This window comes from Talpa europaea, assembly GCF_964194135.1.
Source record: "Talpa europaea genome assembly, chromosome: 13".
Classification (NCBI taxonomy): Eukaryota; Metazoa; Chordata; class Mammalia; order Eulipotyphla; family Talpidae; genus Talpa; species Talpa europaea.
Window position 1 is genome coordinate 30,261,564 of NC_140080.1, and position 23,646 is coordinate 30,285,209.

Genomic DNA, 23,646 nt, shown 5'->3' on the forward strand with positions numbered 1-23,646 from the left:
GAAGACATAAGCTGCGCCTGGAAGAGAGTGTGTGAGGAGCAGATAGTGAAAGCGAGGTTCCATAAGGCAGAAGGCAGTGGGCGGTCTCAGAGGTTGTCCAGGGTTGGCCTACTGGGCATGCGCAGACGGCTACACGCCAACTGCGCATGCGGGCTCCCGGCTTTCTTCGTGCTGGAGCCGTGAGGCCCCACGCGTCCACCGACCATGGTGCCTCAGGGTCAGGGTGGCGCGCTGCATTGTTTAGGCGCTGCTGGCCCTCCCACGACTCAGTCCCCATGTTCAAAGAGGACTGGGACACGCATCCCACCCACTTGCAACTTCTTTTCCCTAGGCTGTCTCGCGATGGCCACGTCCCCCACCCGCCACGGCACCAGCTGCGGGCGCAGCCTCATCACGCACTCCCGCTGCGACCCGGAAGCCCCGGACCGGCTCAGCCCCGGCACTCACCGTAGGTAAAATACGCCACTTCCGGCGGAAGTGAGACGTTGTGCAGCGTGTCGTCCTGCACGTGCTGGTCCACGTACAGCTGGGCCTCGCTGGCCTTCAGGAAGGCCATGAACCTGGCGGTGAAGGAGGCCACGAAGATGGACAGCATCCCGAAGTCCAGCAGGTTCCACAGGTGCAGCACGTACTCTCGCGGCCCCTCCTCCCATATCTCCTTGCACTCCGACCAGATCATGCCTGCGGGGTACAGCCGGGCCACTTTCAGTTTCTGCAGCGTTTTGACCGCAGCAGGGCATGGAGGCCCCCAGCAGGGCGTGGAGGGCCCCGGGGGAAATGGAAATGGGAGCCCTCGGGAGCCAGCAGCACACGGAAGAGGTGGATCTACAAGAGACTATGGGAGGCCGCAGACCCCCTCAAAGGTATGTCTCGAGTCAGTTTACAGAAAAGCCACCTTGCTTGAGGAGCGGCCTTATCCCTTGAGAGTTCTCGGAGACGACTTGGGAGAAATACAGACTGACATTTAGACATTTTAAAAACTGAAGGGAGGGGAGGATGGTGTCACGTGGAATCATCCATTTCTAAATGCAATATAAGAAGACTGAGGTTCAGGTGTCCTGAAGGTCCAATTCCTTAAACTCCCAGAGTGCCTTGCTTTCCTCTCGATTTCCAGGACCTTATCAGTGTAAGTCTGGGGTTACCGGATTCTTCCCAGCCTCCTGCCCCGTCCACCCGCTGCACTTTTATATATTTTTCCTTGGATTTTTAAGGACTAGTCCTCACTCTCATATTAAACAGTGCGGAGGTATGTAAAAAAGCGTTACAGTATCGCCGGTCACGTGAATACTGAGTACTTGAAGTGTGGCCAGTTGCATTGAGAGGTGTTGTATGAAATACCTACTGGATTTCAAAGGCCGAGTATAAAAAAGAGAAAATAAGACATCTCAGTTTTGGGGTGTATCAGTCACATGTTGAAATGATAATATTTTGGGTCTGTTGGGTTAGAGAAAATATATGACAGACTGATTTCACCTGTTTTGTAACGTGGCCACTAAAAATTTAGAATATGTGACTTTTTGGTTGTAACTTGCACTGTTTCTGTTGTATACTGCTGTTTTCACTGTTTAGTAGAAGTGAATTGGTTTAGTTATCAAAAATTTACAATTCGATAACATTTTGAGCACCTACTATGAGCTAAGCAGACTTACAGCTACTCAAACCAGGGGAAGATGTAATGCGAACCAGCTATTCTGCATTATGCCACCACGTGCTTCACGTGGATACTCTGGGGCTCATGGGAATGTGGTAAAAGAATCACTGATTGGCTGACCAGTCAAACAGTTCCAGTGGCTCGCTTTCCAGGTGCCTCCTGCCTCTCCTGCTCCCCTCTGCTTTCCTCCTCTTTCCTTGAAGGCTGCTGCTTTCCAAGGTTTCAGCCATTCCCACTCTTCCCTCTTCCCCGAGTAAGTGCATCCATGCCTGAAGCTTTGGCCTTTGTTTTCTTGCAAACATCCCCCAGGTGAACATCTTCCTATTTTTCTAAGAGCCTCAAAGCTGAAGTCCCACCACACAGAGGGACAGCTCTGAATGGATGTCCTGCCAGTGCCAGAAAGACCCCATATGTAAGCGCCCACTGCCCGGCAGAGTGGCACATTGCCCAGTACCCCAGCTTGCACCCCTCACTCCTCCTCGGCTATCTCCGTGCAGCATCACAGTTCTGCAGTTCCTCCTCTGGTGGACTCCCACGTCCATCCTGCCCTTTCAGTTTTCACTTCCTCTCATCTCCTGAACTGCAGGTTAGTTCCCATAACAGCCCTCTACAGTGTATTTGTCATGCCCCCAACATAAAGTCCAGACTCCAAATGAGGCTGTCACACTTTCCCATGATCTCCCTGTCTCCACACGTCCTGTATTCCCGCAGAGCAGGTCTGCCCAGCTTCTCCCCCGTGGTCCATCCCAGCCGTGTGCTTATGTTGCTCCCTATACCTCTGGACCTCAACCCCCAGTGCACGAGCAGACACCTGCAGTCTTTGAGGCCTAATACAGTTGCCTTTGAGGCCTTAGCTGCCAAATGCGTGGAGTCGAGTTTGATGCTGGGAGCAGACAGTTATGGAGACTTTGCCCTGGCTGGGCGTGACTGGCTGTGCACGCTGGAGGACGGACCTAACCATCATCTTCACTCCTCTGGGCCCTGCCCAGGGGCTGAGGAGCTGTTTAGAGATGTGGCTTTCTTTGATGGAACAGATTCTAGATCTGCATGTCTCCACCCAGTTGGAGTCTCCATAATAGGAACTATCCCAAACATTGCAGGTCTATTTACAATAAACCCCTACACCCCCTTTTCCTTCCGCCTCCCAGTGACACAGCCATACTTCTCAAGATTATTCTTTCAAAATGTGTGTGGCTGTTCAGTGCAGTAACGATTTTCTGAACACTAAAATGTACTTTCATCTATGCCTGTGCAAATAGACATTTTGAGAATTTTATTAGAAAAACCTATAGGCTGGCTTATTGCTTTCCTAACCCCCCAAATTAAAATTCTCATCTCTTAGTGGAACTGCTTTAAGCTGGACCCTGGGAGATGCATCAGCTCTCACTTAGGACTATCACTGGCCATCATTTAGGAAGCCCTGGGTTCAGGTACTAACTTGGCCACTTACTGCATGTGTTACCTTACATAAGTCCCTTAATTTTCTTGGGAGTTTTGGGATAATTTCAAGTACTAAAAGCCCTTATGAATCAGAAATGCAAATTATTTACAGAAATTGGACTCTTCTGGCAATATAGTAGCTCCTTATTGCTCATTGCAAATCTCTTCCTACATGGTCAGGTACCCATATCAGTCCTCCTAGATTTAAATCTTCTTTTTTTTTTTTTTAAAGATTGATTTATTTTATACAAGAACCGGAGTACAGGCCAGATTCCTGGGAGGGTGAGAGGATTCACCAGAGACAGAGCGGGGAACAGAACAGGCAGACTGACGAAATACACTGCTGAGGGGAGCAGCGGGCGAGACGGGAGAGGTCTGCCGCGCCATGTGGGACCCTCACCGGTGGCCAGGATCGAACCGGCACTGCAGAGGCTGCAGACAGCTTCACAGTGTGGTGCTCAACTGCCTGCGCCACCAGGGGAGGCCTGTAGATTTAAATCTTAACTCACCCAGACTAATTTAAATTATTCCAAGGCCATAAGTAAAAGCAGCTTGGACCCAAGGGTTTGAGCAGCAGGAATGCTTAATGAAAAAAGAAATGTGTGAAATTAACTACTTTAGTGAGTGAAATCAGGCCCCCTGCTTCCAAGGTGCTGAGGGTGGTTCAGCATTTTATATCCTGGCTGAGCCTTGGTCTCTGCCTCCAGCATGTCAATCAGAGGAATATTTACAGCCCAAGGGCTCAGGGGGTAAGGCTGCTGGGCACTCGAGCCTCCTTCAAGCAAAGTCCCCTTTACTCAGGGATGCCTGGAGCCCAGAGAACAAGGTCACTGGTAATTAACCAGGGTGACTGGCAGAGGAACAGGCTAGGAAATTCTGGGAAACCTTGGGGGAGAGGAATAGCTTCATTTAGGCAGGTTCTGAGCAGTGGCCTGCAGGCTGCTGAGGTGGAGCTTGGCACTTCAAAAATAGGTCAGTCCCCTCCCTGCCTCAGATGCCATTCAGAAGGGAATGCCCTTCATGGTCTTATAAGACTTAAATATGCACATTCCTTAAGTGGTCCTGCCCCTCAGAACCTCCTCTGCACTGTCCTGGGGCCCCCTGCAGAGTAGACTTCTTCCCAGACTACCTCCTGGCAGGACTGTCTGTTCTTTCAGGTCATCTTCTCATTGGACCAGGATGTAGCTGTTCTGTGAACTCACAGGAGGCAGAATGTGCCTACTTGCTCTCAGCTCTCGAACACTTAACATCCAACCAGTATCTCAGTGGCAGGTCTTTTGCAACAAATTTGGGCCTCAGATACAGGCAGGAATTATTTGTGTTCTGGAGAGGAAGATGATATTAATAGATTCAAAAATTTCCTAACAAAGCTCCTTCTCTTCTCTAATTTTAGTAGCTAACAATTACTGAACACCTGCTAGGTGCCAGGCCCTGTGCTACCCTGCATCTTCAGGCTAGCTTGACAAATAGCTCTTGTAATTATCTCCTCTGAGCAGATGAAGAAACTCATGTCCGAAGAGGGCAAGTCATTGAAGGTCATACAAGTGGTCTTGCATCCTCGTCTTCCACGTGCTGTTACCCATCATACCCTCCACTGGGTGCATGCTTCCTGTCACTGCCCAAGGGGCTGTTGGGGGGAGACAGGGGTAAGAGCAGTGAGCTTTATAATACTGAGTCCTGCACAGTGTCAGGCACAACACATGTCTGTTGAATGAGGAAGTGAATTCATGGAGGAGGCTATACTTGGCATGAGTGGAGGAGGAGGGACTGGCACCATGGTGTGCTGGGTAGGATAGTGGCCATGGCAGTGAGGGAGAACAGGCTCCTGAGAGGCTCAGTGTCAAGGCTCAAGCATCAGGGAAGGGGCTGGAGGTTGGCAGCAGGAGAGCTAGTGAAGGCCTGGCATACCAGGAAGAGCCTTCAGGACATGAGAACAGACAGCGCAGCTGACAGCGCTAAGCAGAGCAGCAGTGTTGTCTCATATGCTGGGAGAAACTTGGGCAAGTTGTTTGAGGGTAGTGTACTTGGCAGTCCCATCTAAATAAATGAAGAAACCGTGAAAAGAAAGAATAAATAAGGAACCCGTCCATGTGATGCTAGAATTTCGTTCTTGGCCAAATCTGGATTTCAGACTATGATTCTGGATTTCAGACTAAGTACAGCCCTCAAAGAATTTATAATCCTGTGTGGCATGGGATAAGAGATCAGCTTGATCCTCACATTTCACACATGCGAAAAGTGCCAGAAAGGCAGAGCCCACCAAGGAGGAAGGGAAAGCAGGTAAGATTGGGTTTCCCAACACCTGGCGCCAAGCTCTTTCCCCTTCTCGAGCCCATCAGTGCATCTTCCTGCTCTGCTGGGCAGCTGGAGCTCAGACACACAATTGATCTTCCTGTGCTGGAGCATATGTTTAAGAAAACATTGCCAGGTTCTCTGGGAGAGTGGTTTGGAAAGTCTTTAGGACAGGATTCTTTTCCTTGATGGAGAAATGATAGTTCTGGGGGCGGCTTCCTGCCCTCCATGCTGGTGGCTTTCTGAAAACTGCTCATGTTGCACGATCCTCTGATGATGGTCTTGAGAGCACTGTCTCCCATTGAAAAGCTGTATTGTAAACTCTTTCAGCTACCCCAGAGTTGTGCTTATGACACAGGCAATAGCAGTAGGTTCCAGTGGTGTGAACTGACGTTGGAGGTTCTCCAGGCTGTCCATGTTAGTTAGTGGTCCCCACAGCACCGCACCTGACAGCTCTGCAGAGCACACGCGTCTACCAGCAAATTTATCCCTCCTCCCCCAGTCACAGTCTTCTTTTGACTGCCTTGTGGTGTTCTGCCTTTTCCTTTATCTCTGTCTTTGTTTCCTTGTATCTCCCCCCTTTGCCAGTGCCTTAAATCTCCTGGATTGATAATCTAGAATTTTCTTGTTTCTGTTGGCAATCAAGTAAAGCATCTGGAATGAAAGAAGAATGTATTTCTAATTGGATCTGACCCTTCCACAGCCCTGCACAGCACTGTATTCTCGGGAGCAGCCTGTATGCTCAGTAGGAGGAGGGGCTGGAAGGTGCAGGTAGCACCACACTGTGTGGCCACTGAAAGAGGTCCCTGGGGACAGCAGATGCCCTGATGGAGAGCATGCTAGCAGCGATGAGAAGAGTCAACTACAAGTGTGTTGATTTCAGAAATATCAGTAGCAGTTCAAACATGCAGGGAACAAAGGAAAGCGTGTCGTATTGCCACCGGTGTTAACTGTTGGGCCAAAGAGGAGTGAATAGGAGGATAGTGCGGATGGAGGGTCTTGTGATGTTAAAGAGATGGGTTGAAGTAGGCCTCACTGGAGAAGGCGATCTTGAGCGAAGCCCTGAGGAGGTAAGGGGTGAAGCAGGCAGCTACTTGCTGGAAGAACTCTCTGAACAAAGGGGGCAGCCCAGGCAGTGGTGGTGAGCCAGATGCAGTGTGAAGCAAGGCTAGAGGGGTGAGGTAGAAACTGGTAGGAGATGAGGTCGTACAGATGGGTGGAGAGATTGGGAACTTCGTAGGCCATTATGATGACATCATGGTCACTCTAAGGGAGATGGGAAACCACTCAAGAGTTTCGAGGCAAAGAGTAAGTCAGTGACAAATAGATCACTGTAGCTGCTGTGCTGAGAGTATGCGGAGGTATGGGCATGAAGAGCGGAAGCCGCATAGCTGGACAAGGCCATTCTCTGTGGCCAGCCTCTGTCCATGCAGGGTGGGATGTTAAAGTCCCAAGTCCAGCTTTGGGGCTGCTTCAGGTAGAGAAGGAGAAGTGGTTTGGTGTTTTATATCCAAAGCGCTGCATAGAAAAGAACTGTACCATTGTACTTCTAGCTGATCCAAGGCTTCAAGCTGCTCTGCTGCCTGGGAGGGAGGGCAGACGCCATCACTGGGGGCCTAATGCCACTTGAGCCCTCTCCATGTCTGAGCAGAGAGTGGGTCACATGAGGACCTCAGGCACCAGCACAAAGCACCTTCTCCCACTTGAACACAGTCCTCAAACTCTTTCCCTTATTTTTTGGTAATAATTAAAGAGGTCCAGAAAATATCTAGCAATAAGGTGTTAATCTTATTTTATAGCTGCTTCCCCAGATCAGACACAGTGCCTGACAAAGTATAGTGCTTAATAACTTAGGACAAATTTTTGAGAAAATCTAAACAATATCAGAAAAGTTCCACATTGCTCCCTCCCCTGCATCTACCAGGCTACCTGCTCCGCGACCTCAGCTCCCACCCTCCCTCCCGTTACAGTGTTCATGCTCTTGCACAGGCCCAGCCCTCCGCCTTCCTGCTGGATCCTGCTTTCCTGTTCAGGAACCTGGCTTCCAGAGCCAATGGTTGCATCTCAGGCCCCATGTCACCTGATCCGCCAGCAGCATTTGACAGAGATGACCGCTTTGACACAGTTATTTTGATTGACTTCTGGACACCACTCTCTTGGCTCTCTTCTTGCCTTAGTCTCCTTTGCTCCATGCTTCTCATCTCCCTTCCTTTAGATGTTGTACCCCAGGGTTACTGTCCTCAGGTCCCCTCTCCACATCCACAGGTGATTGCATATAATTTCCTTTAAGTACACTGACATGCCCAGTTAACATCTCCAGCCCAGCCTCTTCTCTGAACTTGGAACAGGCATCTCCAGTGGCCACTTGACATTTCCACTTCCATGTCTAATAGATAACTCAAATTGAGCTCTTGATTTCCATTTCTGCCTCCTTTCCAAACAGTTCCATCCCTGGTCTTTCTGTCTTAGTGACTGACTCTGTAGTACACCATTACTTGAATTAAAACTCTTGAAATTTTCTTTAACTGCTCTCTTTCATACCCTCTGGACAATCCAGTAGAAAAATCTTTGTCTGTTTTACCTTCAAAATATAATCAGCTAACCGCTTCCTTTCTGAGTTTTTGCTGTGGCCTCCTAATTGGTGCCCCTGTTTGTGCTTTTGTCTCAGAACCATCTCTTGTCTGTACAGCAGCCAGAGGTCTATAGAGAAACTTCAGGCAGAAGGTCTTAGTTCTGTGCTCAGAGCTCTCCAGTGGTTGCCTGTTACAGGCAGAATAAAACCTAAACTTTGTACCAAAGTTTGCATGATCTGACTCTGTCTATCCCGCGACCTCATCTCTGCTCCTCCCTCCCTCACTGTGCTCCAGCCACAGTGAGTTCTTTGGTGTTGATTGAACTATCCAGCTTGCTCCTAGTCTAGTCCTGTGGCAATACTGATCCTTTCACCCAGGCATCTTCAATGCTCGCTTCCTCTCTTCCTTCAGGTGTCTATTGACATTTCACATTAGCAGAGTAGGGGATGCTCAGTTTCCCTGATAAAGTAAAATTTGAAAAGAGACCTGAAGGAAGAGAGAAAGCAAGCTAGATAGATGTTTATTCATCTTGTCAAATACATTTGAATTTTTTAAAAAAAGATTTATTTATTTATTTGTACAAGCACTGGGTACAGTCAGAAGCGTGGGAGGGTGAGAGAATTCACCAGAGCCAGAGGGGAGAGCAGAGCAGGCAGACTGATGAAGTACACTGCTGAGGGGAGCAGCGGGCGGCAGGAGAGGTCTGCGCGCCATGTGGGACCCTCATGTGGCGGCCAGGGAACAAACCGGTGCTGCAGAGGCTGCGGGCAGCTTCATGATCCAGAGCTCAACCGCTGCGCCACCGGGGAGGCCCCAGTACATTTGAATTTTGATGGGATATTGGAAGATAAGAAGAACTTATTATTAAATTTCCTTTATGTTGTTGTTCTAGTTTAGAAAGAGTCCTGATTTCTACTTCCAACCGCAAGGAAGTAACAAGCAGAAAGAAAAAAAGAAACTCTTTCGGACTTTGGAAATGGCACAGGAGAACAAGGGAGGTAAGCCACATGATCACCCTGCCTTTCTTTCTGGAGGCACATTCTAGTGTGCATTGCGTGGACAGTATCCCAGGACTAGGAAGGGCAGTCCCAGTGAGTTGAAGAGAGAGATTAGTGTTCAGGAGAGCTGAGGTGATTACAAGTTGTGTGATAGAGTTTTAGACTAAAGGGCTAAAGGGTACTATGAAAAACAAAAATCAAAAACAAAACACACATAAGATAAAGTCCAGAAATTTACATTAGAATGTAATTTAATGGGCCCTTTAGAGTGTTTGCTGATGCTAAGTCACAAGTGTAGAGTAAAACCCCACAAGCAGCCAGAGAGATGCAAGCTAAACAGTTTTGAGAGCTCCCTAGAATGGAGAGATGTTTGAACATTGTACAGAGTTGAGACCCCTGGTGCGGTGTCTGTATAGTACAAAGATAAACAATTCTTGTGGTTAAACTTCTCCAGATCTACTCTAAGAAAGCTTGTAAAGTGTCAGCCTCCTCTGAAGTAATTTAACAGTCTGTTAGCATAAAGCTGAAAGCTCTTTAAAGGAAGACAGTGGAGTCCATTATGCTCCATAGTCTAACATGTCAAATGCCTCATTCAGTCAAAAGTTGCTAACGTGTATGATGCAGCAAAATGTGATCCATACCAGGAAAATGATTAGTCACTGAAACTTAACCCAGCAGTTACGATAAATATGCGCAATATGTTCAAGGATTTAAAGGAAAATGCAAACATCGTGAAGAAGGAAATAAAAGAGGGCCAGCTGGAATTTCAAAGACTGAAAAGTACCTGAAATGAAGAACTCACTGGTTTGGGATTAACATTACAAATTTCAGGAAGAGGTTCCATGAAATTAAAACAGAGAGGAAAAAAAAAATGGCGAAAAAATGAGAACTTTTAGTGATCACACAACATGTTTAGATGAAATTTTATGGAATTTGATTCAAAATACTGTAGGGTTGGGAGAGGGGGAGCAGGGGGTATAGATGAGATGAAGATTAGCCCATGACTTGCTGATTGTTGAAGATGACAGATTGTTCCACAGGGCTCATTATACTCTTCTCTTGATTTTTGCATATTCTTAAAATTATTCATAACAAAAAGTTTGAAAAAAAATTAAGTAAGAGCATAATTAGAATTTTTCTTCTGTCTGAAAAGTAATAGGAAAATGGGAAATAAGTCCTCCCTCCTAAAGTATTCTTGACAAAACAGTTTCAAGAAATCAGCTCTGCTTTGATGGATAGAAGCTGGGACAAGCTATACAGTTGGGGCCTCTGGAGCTGGGGATGCATCCCTCTTACTGGGTTATAGTGGTCTGTTGCTCAGGAAGAGGAATATTCAGGAGAAAGTCATGGTTGACTAGGAGTCATTAACACATGGTCCATACCGAAGGAGAAGTATGTTGTGCTCACCACCCTCTGCTGCCTGGGGTCCAAGTGGTGAAATGCAGCAGGGTGAGTGATCATAGATACTTTGTTTTATCCATAAAATCAACTCTATGGCTTCTAAAGAAATTTTAAATGATGCCTTAGTTTGGGCTGCTGTAACAAAATACCAGACTAAGTGGCTTATAAATGCCAGAAATTTCTGTCTCATAGTTCTGGAGGCTAGAAGTCTGAGCTCAGGGTGCCAGCTTGTCTGGATTCTGGGTTGCAGACTACTTCACATGGCAGAGAGTGAGCAGGTTCTCTGGGTCTCTTTTACAAGGGTGCTGCCCTCATGACCTAATCACCCCCAGAAGGCCCCATCTCCTAACAGCTTTCCATTGGGATTGGAGCTCTAGCATATGAATTTGGGGGACACAAACATTCAGTCCATTGCAGAGTGCCTAGTGTTAATGTGTTTAAACCCTGAGGGTAGGATGCTAGGGAGAATTGAGATAGCCTGAGTGGTGAGGTCAGGCCATGGACCTCATTCTGCAAAGGGCTTTAATGCCCCTTCCCAGCTTTGGTACTAGTGTTTGCACTAAATGAGTCTTGGCCACAGACTTGCTGGTTGATTAATGGCTTGATTAACAGCAAGTTGCTTAACTTCCTGGTTTGCTCTCCTGCCTCTGCCCTTTGGATCAAACCATTTTCCCCCTCGTCCATCTATTAGAGATGCAATTTGGAGACCATATTCTCAGGTGTTCTCTGCTTGGGCATTTGTAGGATGGTGTTTAGTGGCTCAACCGGATGGTTATCTGATAGCCCAGGCCATGTGTTGGACTTTACAATTTTTTTTTTTTTTGTGGTTTTGTTGATTCATGGCATATTTTGACGCCAAATTCATTTTGAGTCAATGTTTGTAAATATACCATAATGAAAACTATACTCATATTGAATTTTTGTCAAGAAAGCAAATCTGATATGCATACTATTAAGGCACTTTAATCATTTGATCTAATGTTGATGTGACATGGTTGAATTTTTTCAGTCTTTTGTAGCTTCATTTTTGTTGTACTCAGTACATTTCCACCAAAATCAGATTTTTTGATATGAACCTTTAAATGTATTGATGAGTTTTGGTTATGTATAACATCACTGATTTTGGCTTTTGCAATTTTTTTTTTCCCCCTGCCAAGTCCAGTTTTTAAACCAGTTTTGCAGTCTTCCATGTTAGAAAATCTATAGCACATCTGCCATGTTCAGTTTTAGCCTTTTCCAGTTTTATTTTGCCTTGCTCATTCCTGCAGATGGTTCTCATGGGCAGGGCGGAAGAGAGATGGCCTTTCATAACTAGTCAATGAGGCCATTTTTGTGCAGACCTTAGCAGCACCAGATATCACTAGAAAGAAGACTTCACAGCTTCATTATGCTCATTAACACAAATAATGAGAAATTGTTATTCCTCTAGCTTCTTAGATTTGTTTTTATGACCACAATTCTATTGTATGCCATATTCAGTAATAACAAAAAATAGCTCTTAAGCTATCCAATTTTATACTCTAGAAGCAGAACTTGGTTTCCTAAGACTTTTGGTTGACTGTATTTAAATGATCAGAAGTATAGGTTTTCTCATGCACAGTTACTTTGCAAGCACTTTCAATGTGTGTATAATAGAAGGAATGTAATGAATTTCCCCCAAACATACAGAAGTTGACTTGACTACTTTCTTGTTGGTTATTCACTCATCACTTTGTCTGCCAAGAGTATACTCAAGAGGAGAGGAAGAGGTGCAGGACTAGAGATTAATGTCCTGTTATGTTCAGGAGAAGGGAGAACAAGAGCTAGAGTGCTTGCTTACCCAAGACCCACTTCATGATGAGCATCTCTGTCCAGGAGAACTGCGTGGTTTTCACTCTGAAGATCTGTTTTGGGTGGTCTGTGAAGGTTTCATTAGGTAGGGTTTTAATGCCTTCAAAGCGGTCAGATGCGTTCACAACTAACAGTCCCAGGAAGATTGTAAAAGAAACTGCGTGGGCTACGAACTTCATGAAAGGGCTCCTCAGGGTTCGTCCTAGCTGGAAACCAAAGATATACAGGAAATGTTAAACTGGCAGTTGTAGGTGGGCACAGCTCTTTCTTTAAACATCACTGCTGCCAAAAGTCTAACCAGAGACTCCCTGTTTTGTACAGAAACTGCTAACTGAACCCAGGCAGTAGACTGTAGTTGTTGCCATTGAGAAGATTTAGTGGGAGTGATGGAGAAAGGAGAATGCATTGATGTACCATGGTGCATTCCTGTAGCACCAGCCACATGGGTGTGAATTTTCCTTCCTCGTCTGGAAAAGGTATTCTGTCTCAAGAGAGTTCAGAATTTAAAGATCATCCAGTTTCGATCTGCACTGTTGCTCTTTTGATCTTTTGGCCGTTTTCTTGAGTTTTATGCTTAGGTGGTTAGTTTCTAATATTTCTTTTATCTTGGTCAAATTATTTAAAGTATTGAAGCATTGATTCCCTGCTAAGTACATAAATGTTGACATGTAGCATTTTCATTGCTGTTTGGCATAAATATTTTATACTTTTTTTTAAAATTTCATTTTTAACTCAGAGGTTACTTAATTTCCAGATAATAAAATACTTTTATTTTCTATTTAAAAATTTTTAGTTTTATTGTAGCCCATGTACATGACCTCTGTGACAAGACTCTAAAAGGTTACTGAGATCCTCTTTGTGGCCTTGTACATGATTAACATGTGTCATTGTTCCACATAAGCCTTAAGGGGACCTAGAGATGCCCCACTGTGGAGCAAGTGTTGGCCACACCTGTTTCATCATGTGCTATCCAAAGGCCACCCAGATCTTGGAGAACTAAACTGGGGAACAGTGAGTCTTTGCTGACCCCGTTAATAAACTCACTTGGGTCTCTTCTAGATCACTGCCATTACCCCCACCTAAGCACCAAATCTTACTACTAAGATGAGAGCAAAGGTGGAAACATTTGCTGCAGCTCAGTTCCTTCTTCAGGGTAGAGGTCCAGTTGTAATTAGTGACTATGCAGTTGATATTCACATTCTCCTCAAGAGTCTTAGAGTGAGATGTGGCCCAGGAGAGGGATTATTGGCTCAGTAGAAGATCATTTACAGGGGCTTTGCCAAATAAAATTCCCCTAATTATGACAGTGTTCAACCTAATGGTTATAAATTAGATAGCTAGATATGTTCCTTTAATACACTTCAGTATGGTAATAATCCATTGTGATTATTCTTTTTTTTTTTTAAAGATTTATTCATTTATTTATACAAGCACTGGGTACAGTCAGAAGCACGGGAGGGTGAGAGAATTCACCAGAGCCAGAGCAGGGAACAGAACAGGCAGACCGATGAAATACACTGCTGAGGGGAGCAGCGGGCGGCAGGAGAGGTCTGCGTGCCATGCAGGACCCTTGCCTGGCAGCCAGGAATCGAACCGGCGCTGCAGAGGCTGCTGGCAGCTTCGCAACCCAGCGCTCAACCACTGCACCACCAGGGAGGCCCCATTGTGATTATTCTAGTTATTAATGTAATGTGATTTATGATGATTCTAATGCCATAGGAAACATGTACTGAAACTTCAAAATGGTGCTTTTGAATCTCTTAAAAATATTTATATCTCAAGCCTGGATGTTGCAGTCCCTGTTTGTACTGGAAAAATCTTACCTGTATTGTCAAATTGTCATGGCACTAGAATAACTTCAGAAATGAAAAAAAGGTGTTTATCTGAAAGCCAATGGACCCACAAACATTTTACAAAGGACATTGCTTTGTAATGTTTAATTTTATTATTTACAAGATAGAGAGGGTGGGTTATTTTGGCCATAGGTTGATGTGCTAAACCTAGGAGGCAAGAATTAAATATATGGACAAATAGAAACCACACATAAATTCAGTAGAAACATGAATTAAGCCATCTTATTTTGACTTATATCTATTTGATATTAGGCAGGTAATGTGAATTTTTCAACATCTTGGGGGTCCACTTCCCAACCACAATGCTGGGAGACTTTGGTGTATCCAGGGACATTGTTTCTTGTCACTGTGGCCTTGCAGGGGTAGTTGTGAGAGGTGAGAGGAGATGGAGGATGATTACAGAATGGGGAGCAGAGAGAGTGAGGGTTGAAGGGGGCAAAGAATACTAGGTTTGTGTGCCCTAGCATCATCCCTGTGATGTCAGGAAATGATGGGTAGACACAGCTCTGTAAGGGTTGATGGCCAAGTTCCCTCAATCCTTTATCAATGGGATATGCATAGCATCTTGTGATGACTACCTGGATGAGATGGGGACACCTCTCTATCTTGTCCCCTAGGTGAGGCACCTGATGGTGCAGGAACCTGTGTGCATTAGCACCCAGACTGGCCTTGGGGTCCCTCAGACGACCTGGTTTGAGAAATTGAAAATTTCTTTTTTGCCTCCTGCAAATTATTATCTTCTGGCAAAAGAGTAATCTGTAAGAATTTTTATATTAACAAGCGTTAGGCAAACATCCTGATGAGGCCCTGCCGTGATGTGGAAGGTACCCTGGGCTCGATTTACCCTTGATCTAGCCCACAGGGTGGAAAGGGAATTTGGAATTGACACTTCTTTCCTATTTTTCTTCTAAACTTGAATACATTTTGTTACTTGATAAAACTTTGATAAAGGTCAGATGAGATCAAATCATTTCAGTGGCTTTTCTTTTTTGGTGTGACATTCCCTATTTGTCTCACAAAGAGTTTTTGAAGCAAATTGCACTTGAGGAAAATGTCCTTCTTTCACAAGGCCATGAGGTGAGCCAAAAGAAAGAGGAAAAGTGAACTAATAGATGCCGTCAGCTCTTAGCTGGCAGATCACTGAAGCTGGCTCAGATAACAGCTTTAGATGTGAAGAGACAGAGAGCCTTCGGAGATGCAGGCCATGGCCCCCTCTATGTGCACAGCTGAACTGGGGGGTCTGAACCATGGACTACAACAGCTGTGTTATTACTTGGACCTTCAGAGCTGAGAACATACTAGGAAATCCAGGCTTGTAGTATCCGAGTCTCTGGCTCCCCCCACGCTTCCTGGGTTCGTTCTTATACTATAGGAAATGCATGAATGTGAGAGCAATTGAGTAGCTACTGAATTAGCTCCATGTAAACTCCGATCAGCCCTCAGTGGTGGGCACCTGCTTTTCCTGGTTGGCACCCCTCTGTTCCATGCCCCTGGGCACTTAACCCTAACCACAAGGTTAGCATCAAGTGGAACCTGCCGCCACATCACCACAAAGTGGGCCAGGACTGCAGTAGAGCTTTCTGGAAATATTTTCTGCCCCTCTTCTCAGTCTGTGCCACCAGAGTCCCTCTCTCCAAATGCCACGTCACTCACATCCAGGTGCCAGTGATTTCAAGCAAGCTGTCCTATACAGGTTGGAAAGCTGAGAAAAGCAAACCTCGGGTCAAACAGTCCAAAAAGAAACATGCACATCTTCAAGGCAAAAGGTTTTCAGGTGTTAGCTCCTGTTTAAATTAGTGGCAGAGTCCTCTGCGTGCTCCCTCCAAAATTCTTATTTGAAAAGGTTAACCCAGAGCTCCGGAATCCTCCTTTTTTGGTGAACCCTGGGCTGTCCATTAGGTGTCTCTAATCAGGATGTTTTTAGGCCTCTGACTGGGGCCTGAAGAGGTGCTTAGTGATAGTGGGATGTGAGGGAGGGCTTGTAGGGAAAGAAAAGGAGTAGAGTTTGTCTTAATGGTGGTTTTGATTCCTCCTCTCGAAAAGTCCTACCAGCTCTAAAACTCTAAATCAAGCCCCTTCCAATGTCAGTTAGCTAGCAGGAAGTTGTTGGCTTTCAGCATTGAAGGTTGTAATATTGCTGCTGTGACTGGGGTAGGAGAGGGTATGCGTGCATGCCTGTGTGTGTGAGCTTGTGTATGTGAATACAGTGGTTAATGTGGGTCTGGAGAGCTGTAGACCCTAGGTTTAAATTACAGCTCCACAGTTTTTGTCAAGTTACTTAATCTCATTGTGTCTCAGTTTCTTCATCTGTAAAATGGGGATAAAATAGTCCCTGTGGTACAGAGTTGATAGGATACATAGGAAGCATCCCATTTGTGGCACTGGAGGGCCTCAGGGGCTTCCTTGAATGGGATACTTAAAACAAAAAGTTGCCTGACTCTTGAAAAGCTTATATGCAAAGGTCCACAAAGGGTGGGCCTATCCAGATCCTTATGTATTTATGGCCTGAGCCATCAGGGGTTATTAATCCATGTGCAGCTTGATGTTGGGCACTAAAGGTAATGAGGGTAAAGGATGCTTATAAGAGTTGGGCTTTGCTTCAGAGTTACGGATCTTCTGGTGGGGAGAGAGACCATCTGAAACCTGTGGTCGGAAGTAGAGAGATGGGAAAAGAATATTGGAGCACTCAGAGAGGGCTAAGTATGTAAATGAGAAGCAGTCCGGCACTCTACAACAAAGACAGGCTACAAAACCAATCCCTAAAAACTGGCCCTAGATCTGAGACATTGACGAGAGGTGGGGGGGGGGGGGCGGGGGGGAGAAGGGAGGGATGAGGTGATGGGCTCTGGGAGAGGAGTATGGGTGCTTTGGTGGTGGGAGAGCTGCAGTGACCACGCCGAAGGGGAGAAATCCTATAATGTCAAAATATTAACAGAGATGTGAAACAATGGTACTTCGTTAATAGTAATAATAATAATAAAATCCTTTATCAGCAGGGAACTGGTGCAGGACTCTTCTTTTGGATTTGAGGGCAGACGCTTTGGTAATATAAGAACAAAAAAATTTGCTCCATTTCTTGGCAGAAATTTCTTCTCTGTGGCAGTGCTTCCAAAATTGTGGTGATTGTCTTTAATGAACTCTTCTGGTAGAACAAATGAAGAGAACACAGAAGCCTTTGTCCTCTCCTGATAGGCCTTGCACCACATGGTTTGAGGACCCTGTTATAAACACTGCAGCTTTGGCAAGGCAAAGCTGGGTCTTTAGAAGCTGCAGAGTCCCTGGTTCCTTCCCCACCGATTGTTTTTGTTTGAGATGGGATGGGGTAGAGGGGGTGGGTGGTTTGAGAGTGACAACTGGCACTTTGCTATTTCTCCAAGCAAGAGTTATGTGGCAGGAAAGACTGATAGCTTACAACTACAAAGGCATCAAGTAGGAGTCTAAAGTTTTTTTATAGCTCTCCCTGCCTGAGACCTGGGACTAATTTATAAAGATAATTGAACAGTGAAGTTAGCAGGTAATGGAGAAAATCAGCTTCCTCTCTTGAACCTTTATTATTAGAACTTGTGTGGTTCCTCAATACTTTCATGATGCCAACTTCTGTCCCAGCCTACCTATAGAAGGGCCCTAAAGAAATATTATTTGGGCCCTTGAGGGTGACTGTTATTCTCTCAGCTCTCAGATTCTAGCAAACAACCTAAATGATGATTCAGAAGGTAATAGCAAAGGATGGAAAACAACCCAGTCAGTCAGAGGCCCTTCAGCATTGGAGACCATGTTGAGAGGATGAAGAGCTCTCCAGGAGGTCCGTGCAGATCTGTGGGCTGCCTCATTTCACTGCATTGGCGGTTAGGATGAGAAATGATAGAAGATATCACCTGGTTCTCTATTGGCTCTGACAGACCTAGCCCTGCTCCAGACCTGTGGTCACCACCGCATCTGCACACCTGTGACGGGGTTCCCTCCTTCCCACCATGTTAGTAAGCCGAACCTCTGTCGACACCCTTAACGTTACAACCTTATTTAGCTGCCTTTCCGGGGGCCCCTCAGAAACTATGTAAAAATAGAATCGACAGTTTGGGAATTCGATAGGAAAGAAATAATGAGGTCATCTTTACAAACTAATTAAGTAACTTTGGTATCCCAAATAGTCCTTAGATTAGGATGGCAACTGTTAGGAAATAAATGTGCTAATAGCTGTGAAACAGAAACCTCAGTAGTAGATATTGGTAGACATGGACTGATTGGTGAAATTTAGCAGTGACATTTTATTAATCACTGATTAAAGAATATCAAGGCCTAACTTATTTGGGGGAGGAATAATAATGTCATTAGAACGTGAAATTGGTGGAATGATACTGGCTTTTTCATAGAATTACCAGAGAGCTGTATAAAAGCTGTGACCCTGGGGAGGTGGAATAGCACAGTAGCAGATGCTTCCCCTGAGCTGTTCCTCTTGGGAGGACAAAGTATTCCCAGTATCAGGAGCTTCTGAAGAGGGCTTATTTCTTCACATGGTAGATGTGACCCCTCTGTAATCCCCACTAATATAATATCTTTGCCAAACTTGAAAGATTTCTTTCTAAATGGTGAAAGACTAAAAATATCTTGGCTGTTTTATCTGTCTGTGGCTGCCTCAGAGCAAGTTTGACAAGCTCTTTAATGAGGGAATCTTTCCTTGTAATGAGCGGTGCCGCCAAGAATCATTTCATGCCACAGACTTGCCACTCAGCTGTGGACATACCCTCGCTGCATGCCTCTCAGACATAGAGCCCAGAAAGTACACAGACACTTCAAGTGGCTTCATGAGTAGCTTATGTTTATCTGTGCGTTCTGTTTTATTAGTCTCACTGGAAGCTTCAAGAGCTTCAAATGTCATTTGGACATGTATCTGAACAAAGGAGATGAAGCTTTATCCCTGGGGTCAAACCTTCTTACAGTCATTTCTTCCAGAGCATTCTAGCACCTTTCTCTGTATCCTACCCTAACATTCCAATGTGACATGGCATGGATTTACTGGGTCCAAGAAAGTCCAGACTTCCCTCCTCTTACACAGAAGGTGGTTTTTTTTTTTTTTTTTTTTTTTTTTTTTGGTAAATGGTTGATCACATATGAATAGTATTGGCCAAAATTATTCTCAGAACTACTGAAATCTAAAGACTTTAGTCAGCAGCTGCCTTATTTCTTTATGAATATTGTCCTAGGCAACTACAGAGGCAAACCAATTAGCTGGCGTTGGCTAGTTCTAGGTTCCTGGAAGCTGTCACATTTAGTTTTATTACAAAAGTGAGGGTTGGCAGTGTTTCCTCTACCAAGTTGCTATCAGTATTATTTTAATTTTTTTTTTAATTTAATTTTTTTTTATAGAGGCATGCTTTATTTATTTGTTTGTTTTGTTTATACATGCACTGGGTATAGTCAGAAGCGCGGGAGGGTGAGAGAATTCACCAGAGCCAGAGCGGGGAGCAGAGCAGGCAGAAGGACCGAAGTACACTGCTGAGGGGAGCAGCGGGCGGCAGGAGAGGTCTGCGCGCCATGTGGGACCCTCCTCCGGTGTCTGGGGAGCAGCCGGGGATAGAACCGGTGCTGCAGAGGCCGCGGGCAGCTTCGCAACCCAGCGCTCAACCCTGCGCCACCGGGGAGGCCCTATCAGTATTATTTTAATGATTGAGCAGTCTAGAGTCAGTTTGGGGCTTGGAGAGATTTGGAGACAAGTATCTCTATTCATCTGTGCACTGGGTGAAGGCAATGATTAAACTTACAGTGTAGGCTAGAAAATTCCACTTCGAAAATGTGCCTAAAACTAACAACCAGCTCTAACACAGCTTTAAATATGGGTAGTTCTCTCCCCCCGCCCCCTGCTCCCACTCAGCATGCTTTTTCAACTTCCAAGGCCAGAAAAAAATTGCCTTCACCTACGTGTGTATCATTTGGGGAATTCTGATTTAGAAATCCAGGGCATGGTAGAGACAAAAGACACAACACTCTTAATCTATAAGGTTGAAGGCTACAAATACTCGGTATGAGCACTTTTCTTTCTAAAACCTTTCCGCAAAGGAGTTTGGGTCCTAGTCTTTCCCTGTAAACCCTCTCCTGCTCTTAGACAGTCAGTATATTGCCTTTGTGATGAGGGGGCTGCCTCTGCAGCCCTGCAGTCTGGGACCTTCATCCTGGCATGAGTCCCCTCTTAGGGGAGTTGACAAGAGGGCCCATTCACTGATGACACTTTTATTAACCTCATTAGCTAATCACATTTCCTGTGGAGCTAATCTCCCTGTAGTTATATTTCTTCAACCGAGTGCTATTACTTAAGCTTAATTCCTTTCAAAATATATCACTAGGTAAATGCAGTTTTGGAATCTTTAGTGACCGTCTTAAACCCATGGAACATATTTCAAAATTTCTGCTTGGTTTGGTCTTACAGGTGCTAACTCTTGCCTGAAGCTGGAGTGAACGCAGGTGCTTTCTGTGGCTTTGGGTGAAGTGGCTGGTGGGATGGGGGGCGTGGCAGCTTGGCACCCGAAGGCTCTGTTCCTTCTATTCCCAGCAGGCACCAGACAGTCCCCCTCCCCTGTGATCAAAGAACCAAGCTCTGTGCCTTTTGAGCTAACCTCCTCTTTCCTTCTTCTTTTTCCTTTTTTTTTTGTGACCTAATTAGCTGCCCATGTTGGCCAGAACCCAATCAAGGAAGCCAGGGAACTAGGAAGATGCCGAGATGGGTCTGCAGCATCTCAGCAGAAGATTTGTTTGACTCTTAACTTACAAGTTATTTCTCTTTTCTGAATCTACTTCATAAAATACACAGATCATAATATACTTGAGGGGGTAAAATGATAAGATATTCCATGAAAGCTTAGCTAAAGGAGAGTACCAATAAGTGCTGGCTATTCCTGTTACCGTTGTTGTACACATGGAGGACATTTCCAGGGCTCATCTTAAATGTTGCATAATCAGAAGGGGAAAAGTGCCTGTCTTCTCTTTCTATTCTATTATTAATCAAATTACACCTTGCATTTCGAAAATTTCCCATTTTATCATTATTCCCCTCTCCTGAAAATGATGACTTAAAACAGGTCAACATTTCTTCTATGGTTTTCTGCTTCATTTTATCTCAAAACTTTTTTCTTTAAATGTGAGAAACAATCAGCTCAAGATTTGAACAAATTGGACTTGAGGTCATGCTAAGCAGAGAAAAGAAATAACTGCAAACGACATGCACCTTAAGCGGTCTGTACCTTGCTGCACGGAGCAATCCAATAGGCTATGGCGAGAAAAGGGAGGCCTAGGGAGACTCCAAAGACAGCCAGGAATTTCACAGCGATAGACTGTTGACGTAAGCCTGAGAGATTTTCATACCACATGGTAAGCAATTGCTGCTGACAGTTAGGATGAGCAACGAACTGTAAAAACAAAACAAAAACATAACAAAACGCAAAGAGGAAAATGGCATCAGTAGCACTTGAACAATATATGACCGCTGAGTAGCTGGGGAGTGAAACTTCCATCTGAGGGGCGGCTTGGGTGTTAGAGCTGAAGCTGCTGGGTCAGATACCTGCTGGGCCCCTCAGATGCTGAGATGTTGGGGTCTCTGCTGTGGCCACACAGAACTGGCTGCACCAGTTCTGAGCAGGTGAGGCCCTGGAGGAGTCTCAGGCACAGGAAATGTAGCCAGCGTTTTGAACAGTGTTTGTCTCCAGTCCAGGGAGACTGATTTCTGGGCAGAGTTCATTTGGGAAGCAACAGCAGGAATGGATGGTGCTAAATGGGGTTTTGGAGGCCCACCTGGGTTTGAGCTTTGCTTTACTATTTACTAGCTAGATGGACTTGGCTACTCCGGCCAGTGACTTCATTGCTCTGAGCCTCAATGTTGTCATCTCCAAAACAGAGCCTTGTCTTACAGAATTAAATGAGATATTGTGGAAAGTCTCCCCTCCCCCCCCTTTTTTTTGTGTAGTCTAAGGAAAAGTCTCAGAGTCTTTGTCCAGCTGCAGAGGATGTATTCAAACTCCTCAGTATTTTCTCCCTGGGAGTCAGTGGTATTTGGCTTGGGTCCTTGGAGCACTGAGCTCTGACACATTGTCTTTCCCCTGTACAGCCTCTCATCAGACCAGGGGACACGTCTGGATTCATATACCTTGTCTTCTTCTTTCTCCTTGCTCCAGCAAGAGAACCTGAGTTGCTGCTACCAAACACCCCATTTCTGCACACATTTGTTTCTTCTTGGGCATTTGTTTAGTTGCTTCTGATTCCTGGTCAGTGGAAACTGGTAATAGGTAGTAGTAAAGTAAAACTTAGGGGAATAAAGCTTATGTTTGAGAAAATGATACTCATTAGCTTATTTTCCTCCTGTAACAGGAGGAAGTCATTATTTGCTTTTGGTAATTCTGCACTTTGACTTACTAAGGATAGCTCCTGGGCCATGAGCTGGGCCCTGAACTAGGGCAGATAGACCAGGCATTCTTCAAGGGAACTAACTTTTTGGCTGGGTGTCCTGGAGCTTATGGCAGTCATTATCTCCCATTGGGTGTTGAGAGGACGTGTACGATTTCTGGGAAATGCAAAACATTTTCCTTTCATGATAAAACCAGTATAAATAGAACTATTTAAAAAAATTCTGCATGTCCTTATTTCTAGATTTTGGAAACTCGCAGTAGCAGCTCAGTGATCTGGGAGGATTCTATCAAGGTTTATATGGCCCTGCAGCAGCAGCCCTTCATAAGAGTCTTATTCAGATGTTAGCCGCAAGCAAGGCTTTCCTGTAGTGTTGTTGGCTTCCCAGCAACTATTGTGCTCTTTTCCTCCAATAAAAGAGCAAGGAATACTCCAGGCAGGCGGGCGCTATGCTTTCCTGAGCTCTTTCTGCTGCACAACAAAGCTGAGCACACACAGAACATCTAGCAGACCTGTCAGTAATTCTCAGAGCCGGCCACAGCACAGGCCCCAGAGGCCGGGAGGAGGCGCAAGGCTGTGAGAGGCAGTCAGTTTGCTTTCTCCACCTTCTGTGGGTGCTGGACTGGCCCTGCTCTGGAGAAATTTGCAGTCTGATTAGAAGGTGGATATGCCCATAAAACAGCAGGAGAAACCCGCTGGCTCCACAACTCCCTACAGTGCAGCTGCTCTGGAAGGACTTGCTTGAATCCCCACCATTGGCCTCTGTGGATCAGGGAGGGTCCATTGGTCCCACTGCGTCTGCTAACTCCAGCAGGCCAGTCAGCATAGCAGATAGGGCAGCAGAGGTGGCAGGGGGTGGGGGGGAGGGTGGCGGGATCTATGCCAACGCTGTGGGGACCAAACCCACTTAGCCATCCCTGCCTCAAAGGAAGACAGTGGTCCCGCCTAAACAAGGGCGGTTCCTGCAGACCCATCCCTCCCCTCTGATCTGACCTTTGCTAATTTCCAGAGTTGCAGCTCTTTCTCACTCTTAAAGAAGCCTGGCCCTGAACACGCTGCTTATTTGTGGATAAATTATAATGTTCCCAGAAAGCTGATAGCATCTGGAAGCTGACACCAAAGTTGTTTCTTTTTATGTGGGCACCTCTCTGAGCGTGTGCCTTTGGAGACAGCCCCGTGACATACAGCACAGTGTCCAGCAAAGCACTTTTTGCCACTGT

At 45.5% G+C, this 23,646-nt stretch overlaps 1 protein-coding gene across 1 annotated transcript in view; it reads right to left on the reverse strand.

Annotated features, from left to right (window-relative positions):
• The window catches only part of TRPC7 (transient receptor potential cation channel subfamily C member 7), a gene marked incomplete at both ends in the record, with an annotated part of 151,748 nt that overhangs the window by 35,094 nt on the left and 93,008 nt on the right, over positions 1-23,646 (reverse strand). Inside the window, 3 exons of the mRNA XM_084252620.1 lie at positions 448-681; positions 12,175-12,391; positions 21,271-21,435. Coding sequence (XP_084108746.1) covers positions 448-681; positions 12,175-12,391; positions 21,271-21,435 — 616 coding nt within the window. The remainder of the gene's footprint in view (positions 1-447; positions 682-12,174; positions 12,392-21,270; positions 21,436-23,646) is intronic.